Source organism: Oryctolagus cuniculus, chromosome 8 (assembly GCF_964237555.1).
Source record: "Oryctolagus cuniculus chromosome 8, mOryCun1.1, whole genome shotgun sequence".
NCBI lineage: Eukaryota > Metazoa > Chordata > Mammalia > Lagomorpha > Leporidae > Oryctolagus > Oryctolagus cuniculus.
Window position 1 is genome coordinate 13,718,495 of NC_091439.1, and position 18,305 is coordinate 13,736,799.

General features: G+C 36.2%; 1 protein-coding gene across 6 annotated transcripts in view; it reads left to right on the plus strand.

The window, feature by feature from the left end:
• Nucleotides 1-18,305, plus strand: part of LRBA (LPS responsive beige-like anchor protein) — a 747,733-nt gene that overhangs the window by 139,468 nt on the left and 589,960 nt on the right. For all 6 annotated transcript variants that reach the window (XM_051819347.2, XM_051819345.2, XM_051819348.2 and 3 more), the window contains exons 18-22: nt 7,251-7,343; nt 9,172-9,280; nt 9,676-9,757; nt 12,562-12,685; nt 13,016-13,208. In XM_051819347.2, coding sequence (XP_051675307.2) covers nt 7,251-7,343; nt 9,172-9,280; nt 9,676-9,757; nt 12,562-12,685; nt 13,016-13,208 — 601 coding nt within the window. The remainder of the gene's footprint in view (nt 1-7,250; nt 7,344-9,171; nt 9,281-9,675; nt 9,758-12,561; nt 12,686-13,015; nt 13,209-18,305) is intronic.

Consider the following 18,305-nt stretch of genomic DNA (forward strand, 5'->3'; position numbering starts at 1 on the left):
CCTTACACATCAGATATTGCACATTTCAAGTCTAAAATTTGGATATTTTTCATTTTTATGTATTTTTTTTAGATGAGAACCATCTTTCAGTTCATTTAGATTGTGTGTACCTTTACCTTCTGGAACATAATTTTAATAGTTTTTTTAGAATCTTTGTGTGTGTGATTATTCCAATAGTTGGCCTATCTAATTGATTTATTTTGACTGTCTTTTCTTATGAGAAATGATCACATTTTTATGGTTCTTTGTATGTTTGGTAATGCTTCAGTGTGTTCTGGATATTGTGAGTGTTGTAAACTCTGGTGTAGTCTTCTAACATGTTTTTTCTCGTTGCTGTTCTTTTTGAAAACAAAACAAGTATTCAGTTTGGTAATGGTTAGACTGCAAGTTCTAACTATTCTGTCTGCATAGTGGTTCTGGTGTCACTTTATTTCCTAAACCCGTCTTGTCCTACCTTGAGTCTTTGTTATACTTTTTTCCACTTGAGAATTAGGCTGATAATCGGGTGAACTTCAATTCTTATTTCATTTTAGAAAGATTGCTCTCTGGTTCAGGTCTGTGTTACACATGTGTGTCTCTTGGATGGTTTGTGAGTTTTATGAGTTTTTATACAAATTTAGAGATTCCTGCTCTCCTGGTGTCTCCTTAAAATTTAGGACTCACAACCCCTTGCACAATTTTTTTTTGTGTTCTTCCAACCAGAAGCACCGTTTCTCTCCCAGATTTGGGCACTCAAGTCTCTGACATCCAATTATTATTTTTTTGAGATTTATTTATTTATTTGAAAGGCAAAATTACAGAGAGGCAGAGGCAGAAAGAGAGAAAGAAGCCCTCCATCCTCTGGTTCACTCCCCAAATGGCCCCAAGGGCTGAAGCTGCCGATCTGAAGCTAGGAGCCAAGAGCTTCTTCCCAGTCTCCCATGCAGGTGCAGGGGCCCTAGGACTTGAGCCATCTTCTATTGCTTTTCCAGGCCATAGCAGAGAGCTGGATCAGAAGTGGAGCAGCCAGGACTCCAACCAGTGCCCATATGGGATGCCGGCAATGCAGGTGGCGGTTTTATCTGCCCCACCTCAGTGCTGGCCCCATGACGTCCAAGTCTGAGATGAGGGTCACTTTTGGGTCAGCATCAGATGAGGGAAGTAAAAAGATTAACTTGTGTGGGTGATTCTCCCAGTTTTAACTCTTTTACACAATGCACATGCTCTTGTTTAGTCTTCAGTGTATGTTGAAAGTTGCTTTTTTTTTTGTATCTTTTGCCCAATAGTTTTTTTTTTCTGTTTCTTTTTTTAAAATTTTATTTTATTTAATGAACATAAATTTCCAAAGTACAGCTTATAGATTACAATAGCTTCCCTCCCCGCCATAACTTCCCTCCCACCCGCAACACTCCCCTCTCCCCTTCCATTCACATCAAGATTAATTTTCAATTATCTTTATATACAAAAGATCAATTTAGCATATATTAAGTAAAGATTTGACTTAGTGATCAAGACAGGCTTTGTTAGGCTTTCTCCGGCTTCCTCCATTTGGTCAAATTGTAACTGTTTTGTAATTTTATAATTAATTTTGTTGATTTTGTAGTTTTATAATTAATTTTTCATTAATAGCTTCAGAATATTGCAGTATCTCCCCCTTTCTTCTTAGTGGGCTTTATTTATGATTTTTTTAAGATTCATTTATTTATTTATTTGAAAATCAGTTACACAGAGAGAGAAGAAGAGGCAGAGAGAGAGGTCTTCCATCCTCTGGTTCTCTCCCCAATTGGCTGCAACAGCTGGAGTTATGCCAATCCAAAGCCAGGAGCCAGGAGCTTTTTCTGGGACTCCCACATGGTGCAGGGGCCCAGGGACCTGGGCCATCTTCCACTACTTTCCCAGTCTACAACAGGGAGCTAGATCGGAAATGGAGCAGCTGGGACTTGAACATGTGCTCATATAGGATGCCAGCACTGCAGGCAAAGGCTTTACCTGCTATGCCACAGTACCAGCCCCTGTTTATGATTTCTTACAAGGCATTTCATTAGCAATGGATTTCCTCAGTCTGTGGAATGACTTTTATTTTTCTTAATTTTTGGAGGATACTTATGCTTGAATATAAAAATCTTAATTTATAGTTCTCTTTTTGTTAGCATTTTATTATCATTCCACCATCTCTTGGGCTCTGTTGTTTCTGATTATATGACAGCCATGAATTGCATTATTTCATTCTTGTATGTCTTGTGTCATTTTTGATGCTCTTAAAAAAGTTTTTTTCTGGGGCCAGTGCTGTGGCATAGTAGGTTAAGCCTCTGCCTGTGGTGCTGGCATCCTATATGGGTGCCAGTTAGAGTTCTGGCTGCTCCTCTTCCAGTCCAGCTCCATGCTAATGGCCTGGGAATGCAGTGGAAGATGGCCCAAGTTCTGAGGTCCCTGTACCCACGTGGAAGACCTGGAAGAAGGTCCTGGCTCCTGATTTTGGGACCGCTCAGCTCTAGCCTTTGGGGCCATTTGGGGAGTGAACCAATGGATGGAAGACCTCTCTGTCTCTCCTTCTCTTTCCCTGTAACTTTGCCTCTCAAATAAATTTTTTTTTAAAGTATGCTTTTCTGGTTTATTCAGTTCTTGAGTCTGTAAGTAAGTGTTTTTTATCAAATTTGAAAATTTTTTAAAATCCATGATTTCTTCAGATTTTTCTCATATCCCATTCCTCTTTTTCTTTTTTCTTTTGGTGGTTGGGGCATTTCAATTATATCCATAGTGGAGCACCCTGCATTGTTTCACAATGTTGTAAAGGTTGTTTAATGTTTTCTACTTTTTTTTCTCCTTATTCTTTATATTTGATAAGTTCTATCAGTCTCTCTTCAAGGTTACAGATTGATTATTTTGCCATCTCTGTTGTTGATCACCTCTCAGTGAATTCTTTTTTTTCCTGATTATACTTTTCCTCTCTAGAATTTCCATTTGGTTCTTTTTTATAGTTTGTCTTACTGAGATTCTCTAATTTTCAATTTATTGTTAGTCTATTTTCTTTTAATTATTTGAACATTGTGATTGTTACGTGTCCTTTGGTGTCTTTGCTAAGTCTAACATTTGGGAAACTTAAGAGAAATTTTGATTATGGCTCTTTTCCTGATTATAGGTTATATATATTTTTTGTTTGTTTCCTTGTATGTACAGTAATTTTGGTTGAAAAGTGGACCTTTTAGATAAGTATAATAGCAACCCTGGGCTCCCTTGTTTTTCCGTGGTTGTTGGTTTCTGTTTTGGTTTTTAGTATCTAGCCTTGTTTCATCTGCAGATTCTGTCTTCTCTGTAGTCTGTTGCTTCCTATTTCTTTATGTTGAGTGTTTTTTCTTTTTCCTTTTTTTGACACAATTCTTTTTAAGTTTCCTGTGTTTCTATATATCTTAGAGGTCAATCAAAGATTTATGCAGAGGTTGTGATGGAATTCCTTTGGCCTATTAGATATACATCCTATAGTGATTCATAGATGTGTGTTTAGGGATTGCTTTCCAAGTCATAAGTATTTCTCTAGTCTCCATTTCCTTTTTTTTTTTTTCAGCTTTATCCTCAGATCTTCCTTGTACATATGTACTTTCCCAGTCATCTAGAGGTATATGGAGAGCTTGGCTGAATTTTAATGCCTCCCTCTCTCTCTCTTTTTTTTTTTTTTTTAAGATTGATATATTTATTTGAAAGTCAGAGTTAACACACAGAAGGAGAGGCAGAGAGAGAGAGAGAGAGCGAGCGAGCGAGAGCTTTCCATCCACTGGTTCACTCCCCAATTGGCCACAATGGGCGGAGCTGTGCCGATCGGAAGCCAGGAGCCAGGAGCTTCTTCTGGTCCTCCCATGTGGTTGCAGGGGCCCAAGGACTTGAGCCATCTTCTACTGCTTTCCCAGGCCATAGCAGAGAGCTACCGGTGCTCATAAGGGATGCTGGCACTGCAAGTGGCGGCTTTACCCCCTTTGCCACAGTGCCGGCCCCTGCCTTTCTCATTTTTTAACATCTCCTTTTAAGTATTTATTGGTTTCACTTGTCCTGGATTGTGACTTCAGAGTTGGTCTAGTAAAACTGTTCCTTTTCCCTATTGATGCCTAACCAGGCCTGCCACTATTAGCTGGAAAATTATGGTTTTCATTCCTTGCCCTAAATCAGGCTTGCCCTCTCTGAAAGCAACACTGCTACTTTTTGCTGCCAGCCCAAAGCTGGTTTAAGACTTCACTTACTGCACTGGAGGTGGTAATAATAGGAGTAGTTCCATCAGCAAGGCTGCTGACTCTCGATTTTCTAGTAATTTCTTAAGACAAATACATATCTGTTGTCTTTCTTTTGTCTGTTTCCATTGCTCTGAAATGTGAAAGTTTTTTTTTAGTCCTGTCATTTTTTGGTGAAGGTAAAATGCTGACCTCCATGTTAGCAGTAAATGGCAACATTCCCTCTGTTTTGATTTTTTAATATACTATAATTTTTGTTATCTCTCCAGTCTTGTATTACTTGAAGAAATAAAAAAAAATTCCATTTTGGACTAATAAGATAAATGTGAAGACTTAGTGTTATTTAAATACAGTTCAGTTACTTTTACACACTAGGTAAAGAGATTTATTAAATATATTAACTACATAGATGATTAAAAATAATTTGGAATTGATGGATTGTTCCTTTAAATTAATTGGAATTCTATGGAAAAATTCCTTGGATCCAAAAATTGGAAAATTGGGAAGTATTTATTTGAGAGGCAGAGACAGAGGTGCGGGGCAAGGCACGGGGGTGGGGGGGTGGGGGGAGAGAAAGAGGACTAACTGCTTTGGTGGTCCACTTCCCAAATGCCTGGAATGGCTGGGGCTGGGCCAGGTCCAAAGCTAGAATCTAAGAACTCAATCCGTGTCTCTAATACGAGTGGCAGGATCCCAATTACTTGAGCCATCACTGCTGTCTTCCACAGTCTGCATAAAACAATTTGAAAATTTTCTCTATTATTGAGGTTAGTTCACCATCTTGAAACAAAACCCTTCCTTAGAAGCTACTGGTTCCTGGCTTTGGATTGGCCCAGCTCCAGCAATTATAGCTATTTGGGTAGTGAACAGGGGATGGAAGATCTCCCTCCCTCCCTCCCTCCCTCCCTCCCTTTCTCTCCCCTCCAAATAAATAAATAAATCTTAAAAAGATATGGCTATGTTTGCTGACTCAATGACAATTTCTTCACATGTTTTACCTAAATTATTGTCAGTTAAAAAAATTTAGAGCCTAGTTTAATGATCTTTTATAATATTTTTAATATCTATGAAGAAGGAAATAATGTTACTATTTAAATTTCTCTTTTGGATGTGTCTGTTACCAGAAACTTATTTTCTTCATTGAAAATGTTTTGTTATATTTCTGGTTATAAAAATATATGTGAAATACCATATGCATTTCTTTAAATATAGGAAGAGAGTGAAACAAATTACATGAAAATATTTTCAAATTTATTAGCTTACTTGTACTTTCTATTTCCAAATACAGAGCTGTATAGGTATTTGTAAGCTTTTAAAACTTAGAACAATTAGGTTAGATAAATACATAATTTTCATTATAGCATAATTTTTTCTCTCTAATTTGTGAATTATTATTTCATTTGATCAAAAAGTAAATAGGTCCACTTAATTTGAAATTTTCTGTTTATGTTTAGCAGGTAAAATAAACTAATTTGATTCTTCATTTGTCTGAAATGTTCAACATTTGAAAAATTTGTGGGATGAATACTTGGTTTTTAAGTCCAATTCCAGTTTTTGTGTTCTTTCCATGTTATGAATCCCAAGTTATTTAAAGTATTTAAAGTTTATGTTGTGATGAAATCATTGTGTTTTTAACCAAAGGCATTTCTTACTTTAAGCCAGTAGTGAGGAACATCCAGTCCGTGAAATCATTTGGTTGGGCCCTGCGCAAGGCAACTGCTAGTGAATGACTCGAGATTCAGTAAATTTATAGCAGACTAATTTTTAAGTTGATAATTTTGTATGACCTGCGAATGATGTTATATCTATCCAAATGGCCCTTGGCAGAATAATAGTTCCCCACCCCTGCTTTAAGCTATAGCAAAAACTGTTTTTTGATATGTTAAAATACCTTAGTGTGTATGGTTGTTAAGTTGGTATTAAACTTAGATGTTGCTTTTACAAACAATTTTTATTTTGCTTAAAATAAGAAAAGAAACTTAGAAACATATCAATGTTGTCCTAATGATTGACTATTGAAGTTTTTATAGTAAGATTTTAATTAAAAAATGACTGACATCTGCTGTCCTGTTTGATGAAATTACAATGTCGTATAGACTGGGGTGCCTTTGCTTCATATTTTAAAAGAATCAAACTTCCTTTTACATATTTACTTTTCTACTTATCACTAGAGGTTGAAGATCTTTCCTTTTTGTTCAGAATTTTTTTTTCCACACTTAGTTATTAAACATTGAAATATTTATCTAAGAGCATACTGACAATCTTAATTTTTAAAAGTAATCAAACAGTTCCAGGATTGTTTCTGTGTAGTATGTTTGTGAGGAAGCGAATGCTAGAATGAATCAGTTGGATTTCACTCTCAGTCGATTTTGCTTATAATCAAAATGCCCTCAGAGATTTAAAAAAAAATTGGTTACTATGTAAGTTTTGAGAACTGAATGTGAAATGTATTTTCAGTAGTCATTTGGTTTTAACTTTTTTGCTTTTTAATTTATTTCTGATTATTTTTCATTATGTGGGTCCCCTTGGTTTTTCATAGTGAAAATTATCTGGAGATTTAAATATGTTCTGCCATTAAACGATGCTTTGTTTATATTGGATTTAAAAATAGTTGATAATTTCAAAAGAACATTGATAGGTATATAGTGGAGAAAAAAATGTGCCTCAAAGTCAGCCTTCTGCATTGTAATTTGCAAAAATGAATTAAAAAGTTTCATGGAAAATGTGTATTATGGAAGAACTATGTGTGGATTTCAATGACTTCTCACCAGAATAAACTTACATTTTAATTCCATTTCCCATGAAATTTTAAAAGTACCTTCATATTTATGTACATGGAAAAGTCACTATATTTTCTGAATTTCAGTTATCATGTTTTGATTTTCATTAAAAGGAAGTGTAACTAGCCTGGAATAAGTAAAATTTTAAATGCCAGAAATGAGTATTAATATATATTACTTGAAATAGGCTTATAATAACATAAAATATGTATCTGCAAATCATTACTTTTAAAAGTTAAACTCAATTATTTGTTTCAAATTTTTATTCATTCAGTGTTATCTACAAACTGCTGGCATCTAAAAGTGAAGGAATCAGAGTACAAGCTCTCAAGGCAATGGGCTATTTTTTAAAGCATCTGGCCCCAAAGTGAGTATGCATGAAATCCAAAACGGACTGAAGCGTGCTACTTATTTATTTTACAATGTTTTGGAATAGCATTTATGTTCTATGGTCCCCTAGTTTCTCTTTCTTTTATTGTTATATTATAAATTGCTGGATAAACTTAATCCCATCACTACATATTTTAAAAATACAGTTCAACAGAAACGTATTTGTTTTATATGAAAATTATGTAAATGTCTCATTTATCTTATGTTAATGATGAGAATTACTTTGGATAAATTGAATTCTGTATACTACAGAGACTTTTTTCAGTGATTCACATCATCATTTGCTTTATTTGTACTAAAAAGCTGATAGAATAACCTGGATGTTTGCCATATAGTGTGTTCTGCTACATGCATAACAAAAAGCCAAAACTGTCAAACTTCTTTTCTCAGCTGAAAGCCGGCAGTCATACTCTAGATATCATTCTTCATACCAGGAATAATTTGTTATAAAATTTTAAATTTTTGGAACTGGAACAACTGCAGACTTTATGAATCCAGTTGAATACCTTTGAATCAAGTGGTAGTTATTGGAGCACTACTATAATTTATTTCTTTATTATGTCTTGCTGTTTTCACAATATAAGGGCATTGTTGAGTTGTGACAGAGACTGTATGGTCCACAAAACCTGAAATATTTGCTCCTCAGCCATTTGCACAAAACGTATGCAAACTCCAGAGACAGAATTAATATTAGTGATCCTTTGGCTTTCAATCTGAGAGATGCATTTTAGCAATATGTTTTCATTTTCTAAAATTCCATTATGTTTATTCTACCTTTTCCTCAACATTGCTTTTCTTTTCTTTTCTTTCTTCCTTTCTCTTTCTCTTCCTCTTCTCTCCTTTTTTTTTTTTTTTTTTTTAAGATTTATTTATTTTTTTGAAAGAGTTACATAGAGGCAGAGTAGAGAGAGGGAGAGATCTTCCATTGGTTGGAGCAGGAGAGGAGCAGCCCAGACAGGACAGGAACTGGGGCCCATATGGGATGCTGGCACTGCAGGTAGCAGCTTTATCTGCTATACCAGAGCACCCGGCCCCCCACATTGCTTTTCTACTTACGTTCTTTCTGTGGTTTAGGTGATTGTCCTCAGCAAAATTTGGCTCAGTGTTGGCAGATCAGAGATCTTCGCAAGTAATTAAGTTCATAATTGCTCTGGAGATATTTGTGGAGATTTTTGCTGTGCTGTGGCATAGCCAGTCTTATGATACTGATACATACATATATGTGTGTGTGTGTGTATGTGTGTGTGTGTGTGTGTATTTAGTTTTCGCTATGTATATATTGTAGTTTGCATTCTCTATTTAAATATTTAGGGGTTTGAAAATTCTAGGTTGGGGCTGGTGCTGTGGCATAGAAGGTTAATCCTCTGCCTGCAGTGCTGGCATCCCATATGGGTGTTGGTTCAAGTCCTAGCTGCATCACTTCCAATCCAGCTCTCTGCTAATGCATCTGGCAAAGCAGCAGAAGATGGTTGAAGTGCTTGGGCCCCTGCACCCACGTGGGAGACCCATAAGAGAATCCTGGCTCCTGGCTTTGAATTGGCACAGCTCTGGCCATTGTGGCCATTTAGGGAGTGAACCAGCAGATGGAATCTATCTCTTTATCTGTCCCTCTTTCTATATTTCTGCCTTTCAAATAAACAAACAAATCTTTTAAAATAAAAGTTCTAGGTCAAAGAAAATTGGGAGAGTAATTGTGTTGGAATTTATAATATGCAAATATTATTATGTTTCCCTCATCCAGCATGCATAGTAAATAATACACAGTAAAATTCTGTATTTCATGATTTCTTTCTGTGTAATTGCAGGAGAAAAGCTGAAATCATGCTTGGGCATGGATTATTTTCACTGCTAGCCGAACGACTCATGCTTCAGACAAATTTAATCACAATGACCACATATAATGTCCTGTTTGAGGTAGGAATGTAGTTAGAATTTATTCTTACTAATTTCTTATTACAAAAGTGTCTGTATAACTTAGGATTATGAACAAAAAGTAAAACCATTTTGATTTGTAATATACTGTTTTGAAGTTATTAATACAAAGGAGATCTGGGTGCATTTTTGTAAGTCCATTAATCTGTAAATTACTGAAGAGTAATTCTGCCATTGTGTTGTTCATTTGATGTTTCATTTTATCATTAAGTAAAAATACAATGCTAAGTTAGATAATATGCATAAAATATTTAGCATGATGTTGTTGGACTGAACTAAATAACAAATTTTGATTAATATTGTGCAGTGTAGAGTTCATTAATAGTGATGCTAATTCAGTGACTATGCTAATGCAATCTATTGTTTTACTTCTGTAGATTCTTATAGAACAGATTTGTACTCAAGTGATACATAAGCAGCATCCAGATCCTGATTCTTCTGTAAAGATACAAAACCCTCGTATGTATTTTCTATACTTTTGAAAAGCTACCCTTTGCTACTGAAAAAGAAACTCACTGTGAAAACTGTAAAGTTGATCATTGTGGGGTTGAATATAACCTTGAATTGACCTTAAGTTATGTGGAAATGCTTTCTTAAAGAATTTTCTGATTTCTTAGAATTACATATGAAAGATCTTGATTTAATGTTTGTTTATATTTTAGCAAAGTTTTGATTGTCTAATTAGTGATGGCAGGCTAAGTTACATGAACTATGGAGGCAGCTTTCTTTTTTGTCAAAAGAATACCAAATTTGGAATGGAAAAATACTTAGATTGTTGATTATGTTGGTACATAATGCTTGTCTTTTGACTCAGACTTCTTAGGCAGTTGTACAAGTATATATTTTTCATCCTGCTTTTTAAGATCTTGTTATATGTATTAGTTTGTAGAGTTTTGAAATTAATTATTTTTTATGTGGTGTGAGGTTTGTGTGTGTAGTATGGTACTTCAGTGCTCATTTTAAAAATGCATAGCTCTGAAGTTTGATTTTCCTGTTTTCAGAGATGTGATGTCATTATTTTTGAGAGTGAAAAGAGAAGAAAATCTTGAATTTGAATCAAATAATCCATCTTCTAAATAACTACATTTGGTTGCTTACTTGTAAGAATTATAGAATATTATTTTAGTAAATTTGGGGCTAATTTGGAAAGACTAGAATTTTTTTTCTCACGTTCTGTAGTCTGGGAAGTTCAAGATTAGGCTGCCAGGAGTTGGTTTGGTGAGAGTCTCTCTGCGTCCAAGGAAGGTGGAGTGCAACTGGCAAGCTCTGCAGCTAGCCCAAAGTGTCCATGCAGCCTCCTTTGTAAGGGAGAAATTCTCATAGCTACTCATCTGGAAAAGACCCTACCTCTTAATATCACATTTGCAACACCTGACTTTTGGAAGGAGCACATTCAGATCATAGCAGTTATTCATGTGGTACCTAATGCATTGGCTCAGAAAAGACAAGATACCATAGTATAGTAGTGAAAAATGTAGACTGCCTGGGTCATATTATGGTTATATGTCTCAGTAGTTGTGTTACTTTGAGTATAGTACTTAATTTTTTTCAATTTTTTAAAGATTTATTTATTTATTTGAAAAGTAGAATTGGAGAGAGAGCGAGAGAGAGCGAGAGTGAGAGAGCGTGTGAGCAAGAGAGATCTTTCATCTGCTGGCTCACTTCCCAAATGGCTGCAGCTGTTGGGCCTGGGACAGCTCAAGGCTGAAGCCAGGAGTCTGGCAGGGGCCCAAGTGCATTAGTAGGGAACTGGATTGGAGACTGGAAGTCAAGAAGCTGAGACTCAAAACAGGACCCATATGGGATGCTGGTGTTACAGGTGATGGCCTAACCTGTTGTGCCACAATGCCGACCCCTAATACTTAATTTTTGTGCCTTTGTTTTCTTGTCATTCAAGTGAGGATGATGGTCGTATCTGCTTATCATTGTATTAAGATTAAATAATTAATAATTATATTTTCTTAATCAGTGTCTCAAGATAGTAAATCTTCAGAATTGGTGGAAATAATCTCATTATTATTATCATCATTGTAATCATCACCTAGGTAGAGAACTTTTAAATTTGTTATTATAAGAATTCAGAAAATGCTTCCAAAATATCATAAATTGTTGGACAAAATATTTTCATATTTATTATTTTGAAATTACTATTTTGAAATTGGTGCTTCAGAATCACCAGAATCCTTGGCTGCTTTACAATTCCTAAATTTTTTTTTGACAGTCACAGTTAGACAGTGAGAGAGAGAAACAGAGAGAAAGGTCTTCCTTTTCTGTTGGTTCAACCCCCAAATGGCCGCTATGGCCGGCGTGCTGTGCCAATCTGAAGCCAGGAGCCAGGTGCTTCCTCCTGGTTTCCCATGCAGGTGCAGGGCCCAAGCACTTGGGCCATCCTCTACTGCACCTGAGCCACAGCAGAGAGCTGGCCTGGAAGAGGGGCAACCGGGACAGAATCCGGCACCCCAACTGGGACTAGAACCTGGTGTGCCGGCGCCGCAGGCGGAGGATTAGCCTAGTGAGCCGTGGTGCGGGCCAATTCCTAAATTTTTAATTGAGTAAAATTTTGATATTACTTAATTTCAAAGTCAGAGTTATAGCTGGCTTTTGCTTCTTACCTGTAAAATTCTGGATTAAGTACATATTTTTAAAGTTTTTTTTTCATCTTTAAGTTCTGGTGATTTTCACAAGTTTATACTAAATCCATTGAAGTAGCGGTTTTGTTTTCATTTGTGAGAGAGAAGGGAATGTTGGATAGGTTTAATTTCCTTTAGGCTTTTTAATTTTACTTTTTAAATAGTGGAAGAAAATTTTCACAGCTTTTCAAATCCACTGTAATTAAGGAAAGACTATGTGTTTACCATAAATTATGTTGTAGAGACTGAGAATGTATTGTTCCTGAGATTTTTATTATAGTGGTTTTTTGTTTGTTTTTTAAAAGTCAGCTTTAGGATTTGAGAGATATAAAAGAGAAATGTGAGGAGTTTTGTTATCATTTAATTCATTTATAGTTTAACTCATTTCAGCCTTTGCAGTTCAACTTACTTTGTGCATTCACTTACGAAATAAAATCTTTTTTTTTTTGTTTATAGATTATTACTAATGCATGTATCACCATCCCTTCCATAGATTTTTAAAAATAGTACAGAGGAGGTTTTTGCAGTAGACATTTATGTAAGGGACACTAAAGATTGCAATATACTCATGACTTTCGATCATAAATATTTTGTTATGTTTTGGTTTTTACTTATTTATGAACTGTCTTACAGAGATACTGAAAGTAATTGCGACCTTGCTTCGAAATTCTCCCCAGTGCCCAGAAAGCATGGAGGTTCGCAGAGCCTTTCTTTCTGACATGATTAAACTTTTTAATAACAGTAGAGAAAACAGGAGGTAAGCTGGGTCAGAAAGCATTTATCTGCTCCATTCAAGAATACTTTCGTGTAAAACCATGTTGTCTTTGAAAAACTGCTTAAAAGACACTGTGACATGATTTTTCCATATTTTTTCATTAAGGGCATGTAAACGATGCATCATACAGTTAAATTATAGTTTCCAGAACTATGTTGTTTATTTTTAAATGTCTTTCTTGGGGGGTGGTTATTATTTCATTTTAAACCTTTACTTGCCTACTTCTTTTTTGTTTAAGAATATTCCTTTACTTTTTAGAATTCTTTCTGGTGATTTTTTTTCTGTAATTCAGTACCCTCTTATAATTTTCAGGAGCTTGCTACAGTGTTCTGTGTGGCAAGAATGGATGCTTTCTCTCTGCTATTTTAATCCTAAGAATTCAGAAGAGCAAAAGATAACAGAAATGGTATATGCTATATTCAGAATCCTACTTTACCACGCAGTAAAATATGAGTGGGGTGGCTGGCGTGTATGGGTAGACACCTTATCAATCACACATTCAAAGGTAAGTGTCTTTATGAACATGTATTTAGCATTTAAGATATATATTATTTTGAATTTCACTCACTGAAAACAGTTTATATACTTAAAACCAAAGCAAAAAATTATTTTTTGTAAGCACAATGAAAACTAAAAAAATGAAACCAATGAAAAGAAACATAAAGTATTTACAACTTATTCAAAATCAAAACAACTTTTCCAAATGTCTGTTTTCTATGTGCTTGGTTTAATGAAGACATGTTTCATGTCATAGCATGTAAGAGTTTATATTTTCATGTAAGCCATCTTCTCAGAATTTATCATTTGGAAACTTTCGAACACAAGGTGGCGCACTCTATTCAAAGATGAGAGGTTATCCTAGTAATAGGGTGGACTAGAAAGCAAAGCCCTTTGCTCATGTTTCAGATAGTTAAAAAATTGGTTTAGGAGATTGTACTAGTCTTTTTTTAAAAAATACTTTATTGTTTTTAATTTTAACTTAAAGCTTTTTTTAGCTTTTGCTTAAAATTTATTATAATATATATTTCAGGCACAAAAATTGAGTTTTCTTCCCCCAATGCTTTGTCTTCTCTTCTTCACCTCACTAACCCCAATTTGGTGGTATCATTTCTATGTCTTCTCTGTATTTTACTCCTTGTATAGGTAATTTTACACAATAAAGACTTCCTTATCATATTTAAACTTCAGGTCAGTGCAATCATACTAAATTCATTTTTCTGTAAATTGCTGTTTTTTTTTTTTTTTTTTTTTTTTTAAGATTTATTTGAAAGGCAGAGTTACAGAGAGAGAGAGAGAGATCCTCCATCCACTGGTTTACTCCTGAAATGGCTGCAACGGTCTCAATGGCCAGGGCTGGGCTAGGTCAAAGCCAGGAGCCAGGAGCTTCTTCCAGGTCTCTCATGTGGGTGCAGGGGCCCAAGCACTTAGGCCATCCTCTGCTGCTCTCCCAGGCATATTAACAGAGAACTACATAGGAAGTGGAGCAGCTGGGACTCAAACCAGCGTCCATATGGGATGCCAGCATTACTTACGGCAGCTTTAGGCTTTAATTGCTGCACCACAGCGCCAGCCCTCAATTGCTGATTTTCCTCATCCTTTGAGATTCATTCACATTCATCCATATAGTTGTATTCCTTTTCTCGGTTGTGTTATATTCCATAGTGTGATTTTTAACTTACCAATAGTTAAGCATCTTGTACATATTCAGGAGTTTCTCTTTATATATTCTTAGAAGTATACTTGTTGACTTGTAAAGTAAAAATGTTGAGAATGCAAATTCCTTTCCAAAGTAGTGTGTCAATTTACATTCTTTTGTCAGTAGGTGTAAGTTCTTGCTTCACATCATCTTATCATTTGGTTTGTCTAGAGTTTTAAAAATTTGCCAGTTTGATGAATTTTAAATGCTATATCACAAAAATCTGCATTTTCTTGTTGTTTTGTGGGGATTATTTAAATATTCTTTCTCTCAATCATTTTGCTAGATGTTTTATTTATGAATATCTTTTGCCAATTTGTGGGTTATCTATTTTCGGAGGTTTATATTTGAGCCTTCAGATGAAATTTTATATTCTAAATAATTAATCTAGTCAAAGTTATTAGTTTCATTTATAGTCTGTGTTTTTTGAGTCTTTTAAAAGAGAGATTTCCTTAGAAGGGATGTATATAATTATATAACTACTTATATAATTAGAAATTAACTAGAAGAATAAAGAACAGATATGGTAAATTTGGTGTATCTTTGAATGTTTTATTTCATTGACTATGAAAGTTCTTTTTATTCTGGCCTATTTTGGCATTCTGAAATACTATTTTGCTGTATCCTAATCTTTTTCTAAGGGGTTTGAATAACTTTTAGTTATTTGAAAGTCTCTAAGAATTATTCCTCTTTTCTTTTTCCTAAGTGAGAGGTGGGTATAAGGATTACAGGGGTATCTTAGGTTGGAAGTACCACTGTGCAGATGTTTGAGTACAATCCAGTGTTAAATAAGAAAATATGTGATTTTATAAAATGACTTTGCTTTAGAGTTCAGCCAATCATGTCCTGAGGAACAAATCTGATGCATTTCTTTAAATAAAATGCTATTGGAGCAAAGCCACTTCCATTCATTTTTATATTGTAGGTGGCTGTTTCAGACAACAAGGATAAAATTGGATGTCTGCCATAGACTACAGTGTTTCTGAAGCCTAAAGTATTTACTGCTTGCCCCTTTAACAGGAACTATCTGCTCTTCTTTGTGTAGTTTGTTTTTGCTCCATTGATGCCCAGTTGTTCCAATGTCCATTGTAGTGCCCTGCTACTGGTCCACTGTAGTGGTCTGGACTGATTTTCTGCTAGCACCATTTTTCCCTTTACAAAAGATTATGAGAAAAATAGGATCAAATTTAGCCCTCATATATATTTGGATTAGATTTAGGAGCTATCTGGGGGACATTCTAGCTTAGGGGAGTGCCAAATATAAAACAGACTGTTCATGTTTTCTAAAGAATGTGCCAATTCACCTGAGTTTCTTCAAGTCCTTGGGGATGGTGGCTGGAGGAATTTTACCAACGTTGCAATAGTTGCTGAAGTGTAACCTGCAAAACCTTGGGGCTCAAGGCTTTGCGGACAGTTTGTGAGGTCTTCCTTTTTTCTAGCTGCGTGTTTCCATGAGGATGAAATTTTTCTTACACTTCATTCAGACAATTTCAGGCAGCACACTGAATATAAAAGCAGATGTGAGAATGCAACTATATTCTATGAAGCTAAATTTTAAAGAGATTTGCAAAAATGTGAAATAATAACACTCTTCTCATTGTTAGTTTTGAAAATAGTTATATTTCAAAAAGTGTTTGTATTAATATATCATGGATCTATTATTTTTACTTATTTGAGAAGCATAGAGAAAAGAGAGAGAGAGAGTGTGCGTGCGTGTGCGCTCCATTTTGCTGGTTTACTCCTGAAATGCCTAACAACAGTCAGGACTGGGCCAAAGCCACTAGTAGGGAAGTCAGTCTGGGTCTCCCACATGGGTAGCAGGGACTCAACTACTTGAGTCATCACCTGCTGTTTCACAGGGACTGCATTAGCAGGAGTTGGAAGCCACGCCAGGACACCAACCTAAGGCACTTGGACTATGAGATGGGAGCATCCCAAGTGGCATCTTTACAGGTGCTCTGCATATCTTCCCCCATTAGTACTCTTTTAAGAGTGTAAAGGGTCTTGAGACAAAAACATTCAGGATCTGTGGCCTTCAGAGGGTATTTAGCGCCAATAGCCTAAGTCTTTGAATTTCTTGTCTGCAAAATTAAAGAGTTAAATTAGGTAATATCTCAGTTTTTGAGCTTTGATTGCTTTGTGATGAAACATTTATAACCCGTTACCAATCCACTTGTGTAAGTAATAACTTTTTTTAAAAAGATCTATATTTATTTGAGAGGCAGAGTTACAGAGATAGAGAGAGGGAGACAGAAAGGTCTTCCATCTGCTGGTTCACTCCCCAAATGACCACCATGGCCAGAGCCGGGCCAATCTGAAGTCAAGAGCCAGGAGCTTCTTCTGGGTCTCCCATGTGGGTGCAGGGGCCAAGCACTTTGGCCATCTTCCGCTGCTTTCCCAGGCCATAGCAGAGAGCTGTATCAAAAATGGAGCAGCAGGGACACAAACTGGTCCCCAAATAGGATGCTGTTTTCGTAGGTGGAGGTTTAACCTACTATACCACAACACTGGTACCTGAAATAACTTTGAAGATAGGATAGATCTGGGTTTGAATATTTATCGTAATTATTCGCTGTATGCTCTCAGGCAAATTTTTAAGTCATAAATATCTAAGCTAGAAATGGTAAGTGTGATATGTGTGTGAGGGGGCATGTTGATGCTAAGAATAGTTAATGCTATAATTCAAAGATAGTAGAGTTAAACGCTCAATGACTTTTTCTTTGTTTATAGTGCTATTATCCTATTCATTCTTTCCCCCCTTATTCTTAACGTTAACACACTAGTGCAGGTCAAAATCACTTCATATTTTTATTTAAATATAACTTCTAATATGAAGAATTTTATATGCAAAAATAATTTATGTGGTATATATACTATGCAATATATATGCTATGTCTGTACTACTAAATTTCAGAATTTGCTGTGTGTTTCTTCCCATCCACCCCACTCCTCCTCACCCAAAGGTAATTGCTATGTTGAATTTTGTGTTTGTAATTCTCTTCTTTAGAAAAAACTTAAAATCTATTCTTAAATTATGCATTATATAATTTTACCTTTAAAAATTTTTATAAAAGTTAGCATACTGTTTGTACTCTTCTATTTTATGTCTAAGATTCTTTTTTATTTTAACTTTGGTTCATTATTTTCAATGTTGTGAATGACTCTAGTCAGTAGAGGTGTGACTTGTTTTTTAAAGATTTATTTATTTATTTGAAAGGCAGTTACACAGAGGCGGCGTTGGGGGGGTCTTCTATCCACTGGCTCACTCCCCAGATGGCTGCTAAGGCCAGAACTGCGCTGATCTGAAGTCTGGAGCCAGGAGCTTCTTCCGGGTCTCCCACGTGGATGCAGGGACCCAAGGACTTGGGTCATCTTCTACTGCTTTCTCAGGCCATAGCAGAGAGCTGGATCAGAAGTGGAACAGCTTAGACTCTAACTGGCGTCTATATGGGATGCCGGCACTGCAGTTGGTGGCTTTACCTGCTATGCTACAGCACTGGCTTCCAGCTGTGACTTTTTTTTTTTTTAAATTTTTATTTATTTATTTATTTTTTTGACAGGCAGAGTGGACAGTGAGAGAGAGAGACAGAGAGAAAGGTCTTCCTTTGCCGTTGGTTCACCCTCCAATGGCTGCCGCGGCCGGCGCGCTGTGGCTGGCGCACCGCGCTGATCCGATGGCAGGAGCCAGGTGCTTTTCCTGGTCTCCCATGGGGTGCAGGGCCCAAGCACCTGGGCCATCCTCCACTGCACTCCCTGGCCACAGCAGAGGGCTGGCCTGGAAGAGGGGCAACCGGGACAGAATCCGGCGCCCCGACCGGGACTAGAACCCGGTGTGCCGGCGCCGCTAGGTGGAGGATTAGCCTAGTGAGCCGCGGCGCCGGCCAGCTGTGACTTTCACACTTAGAT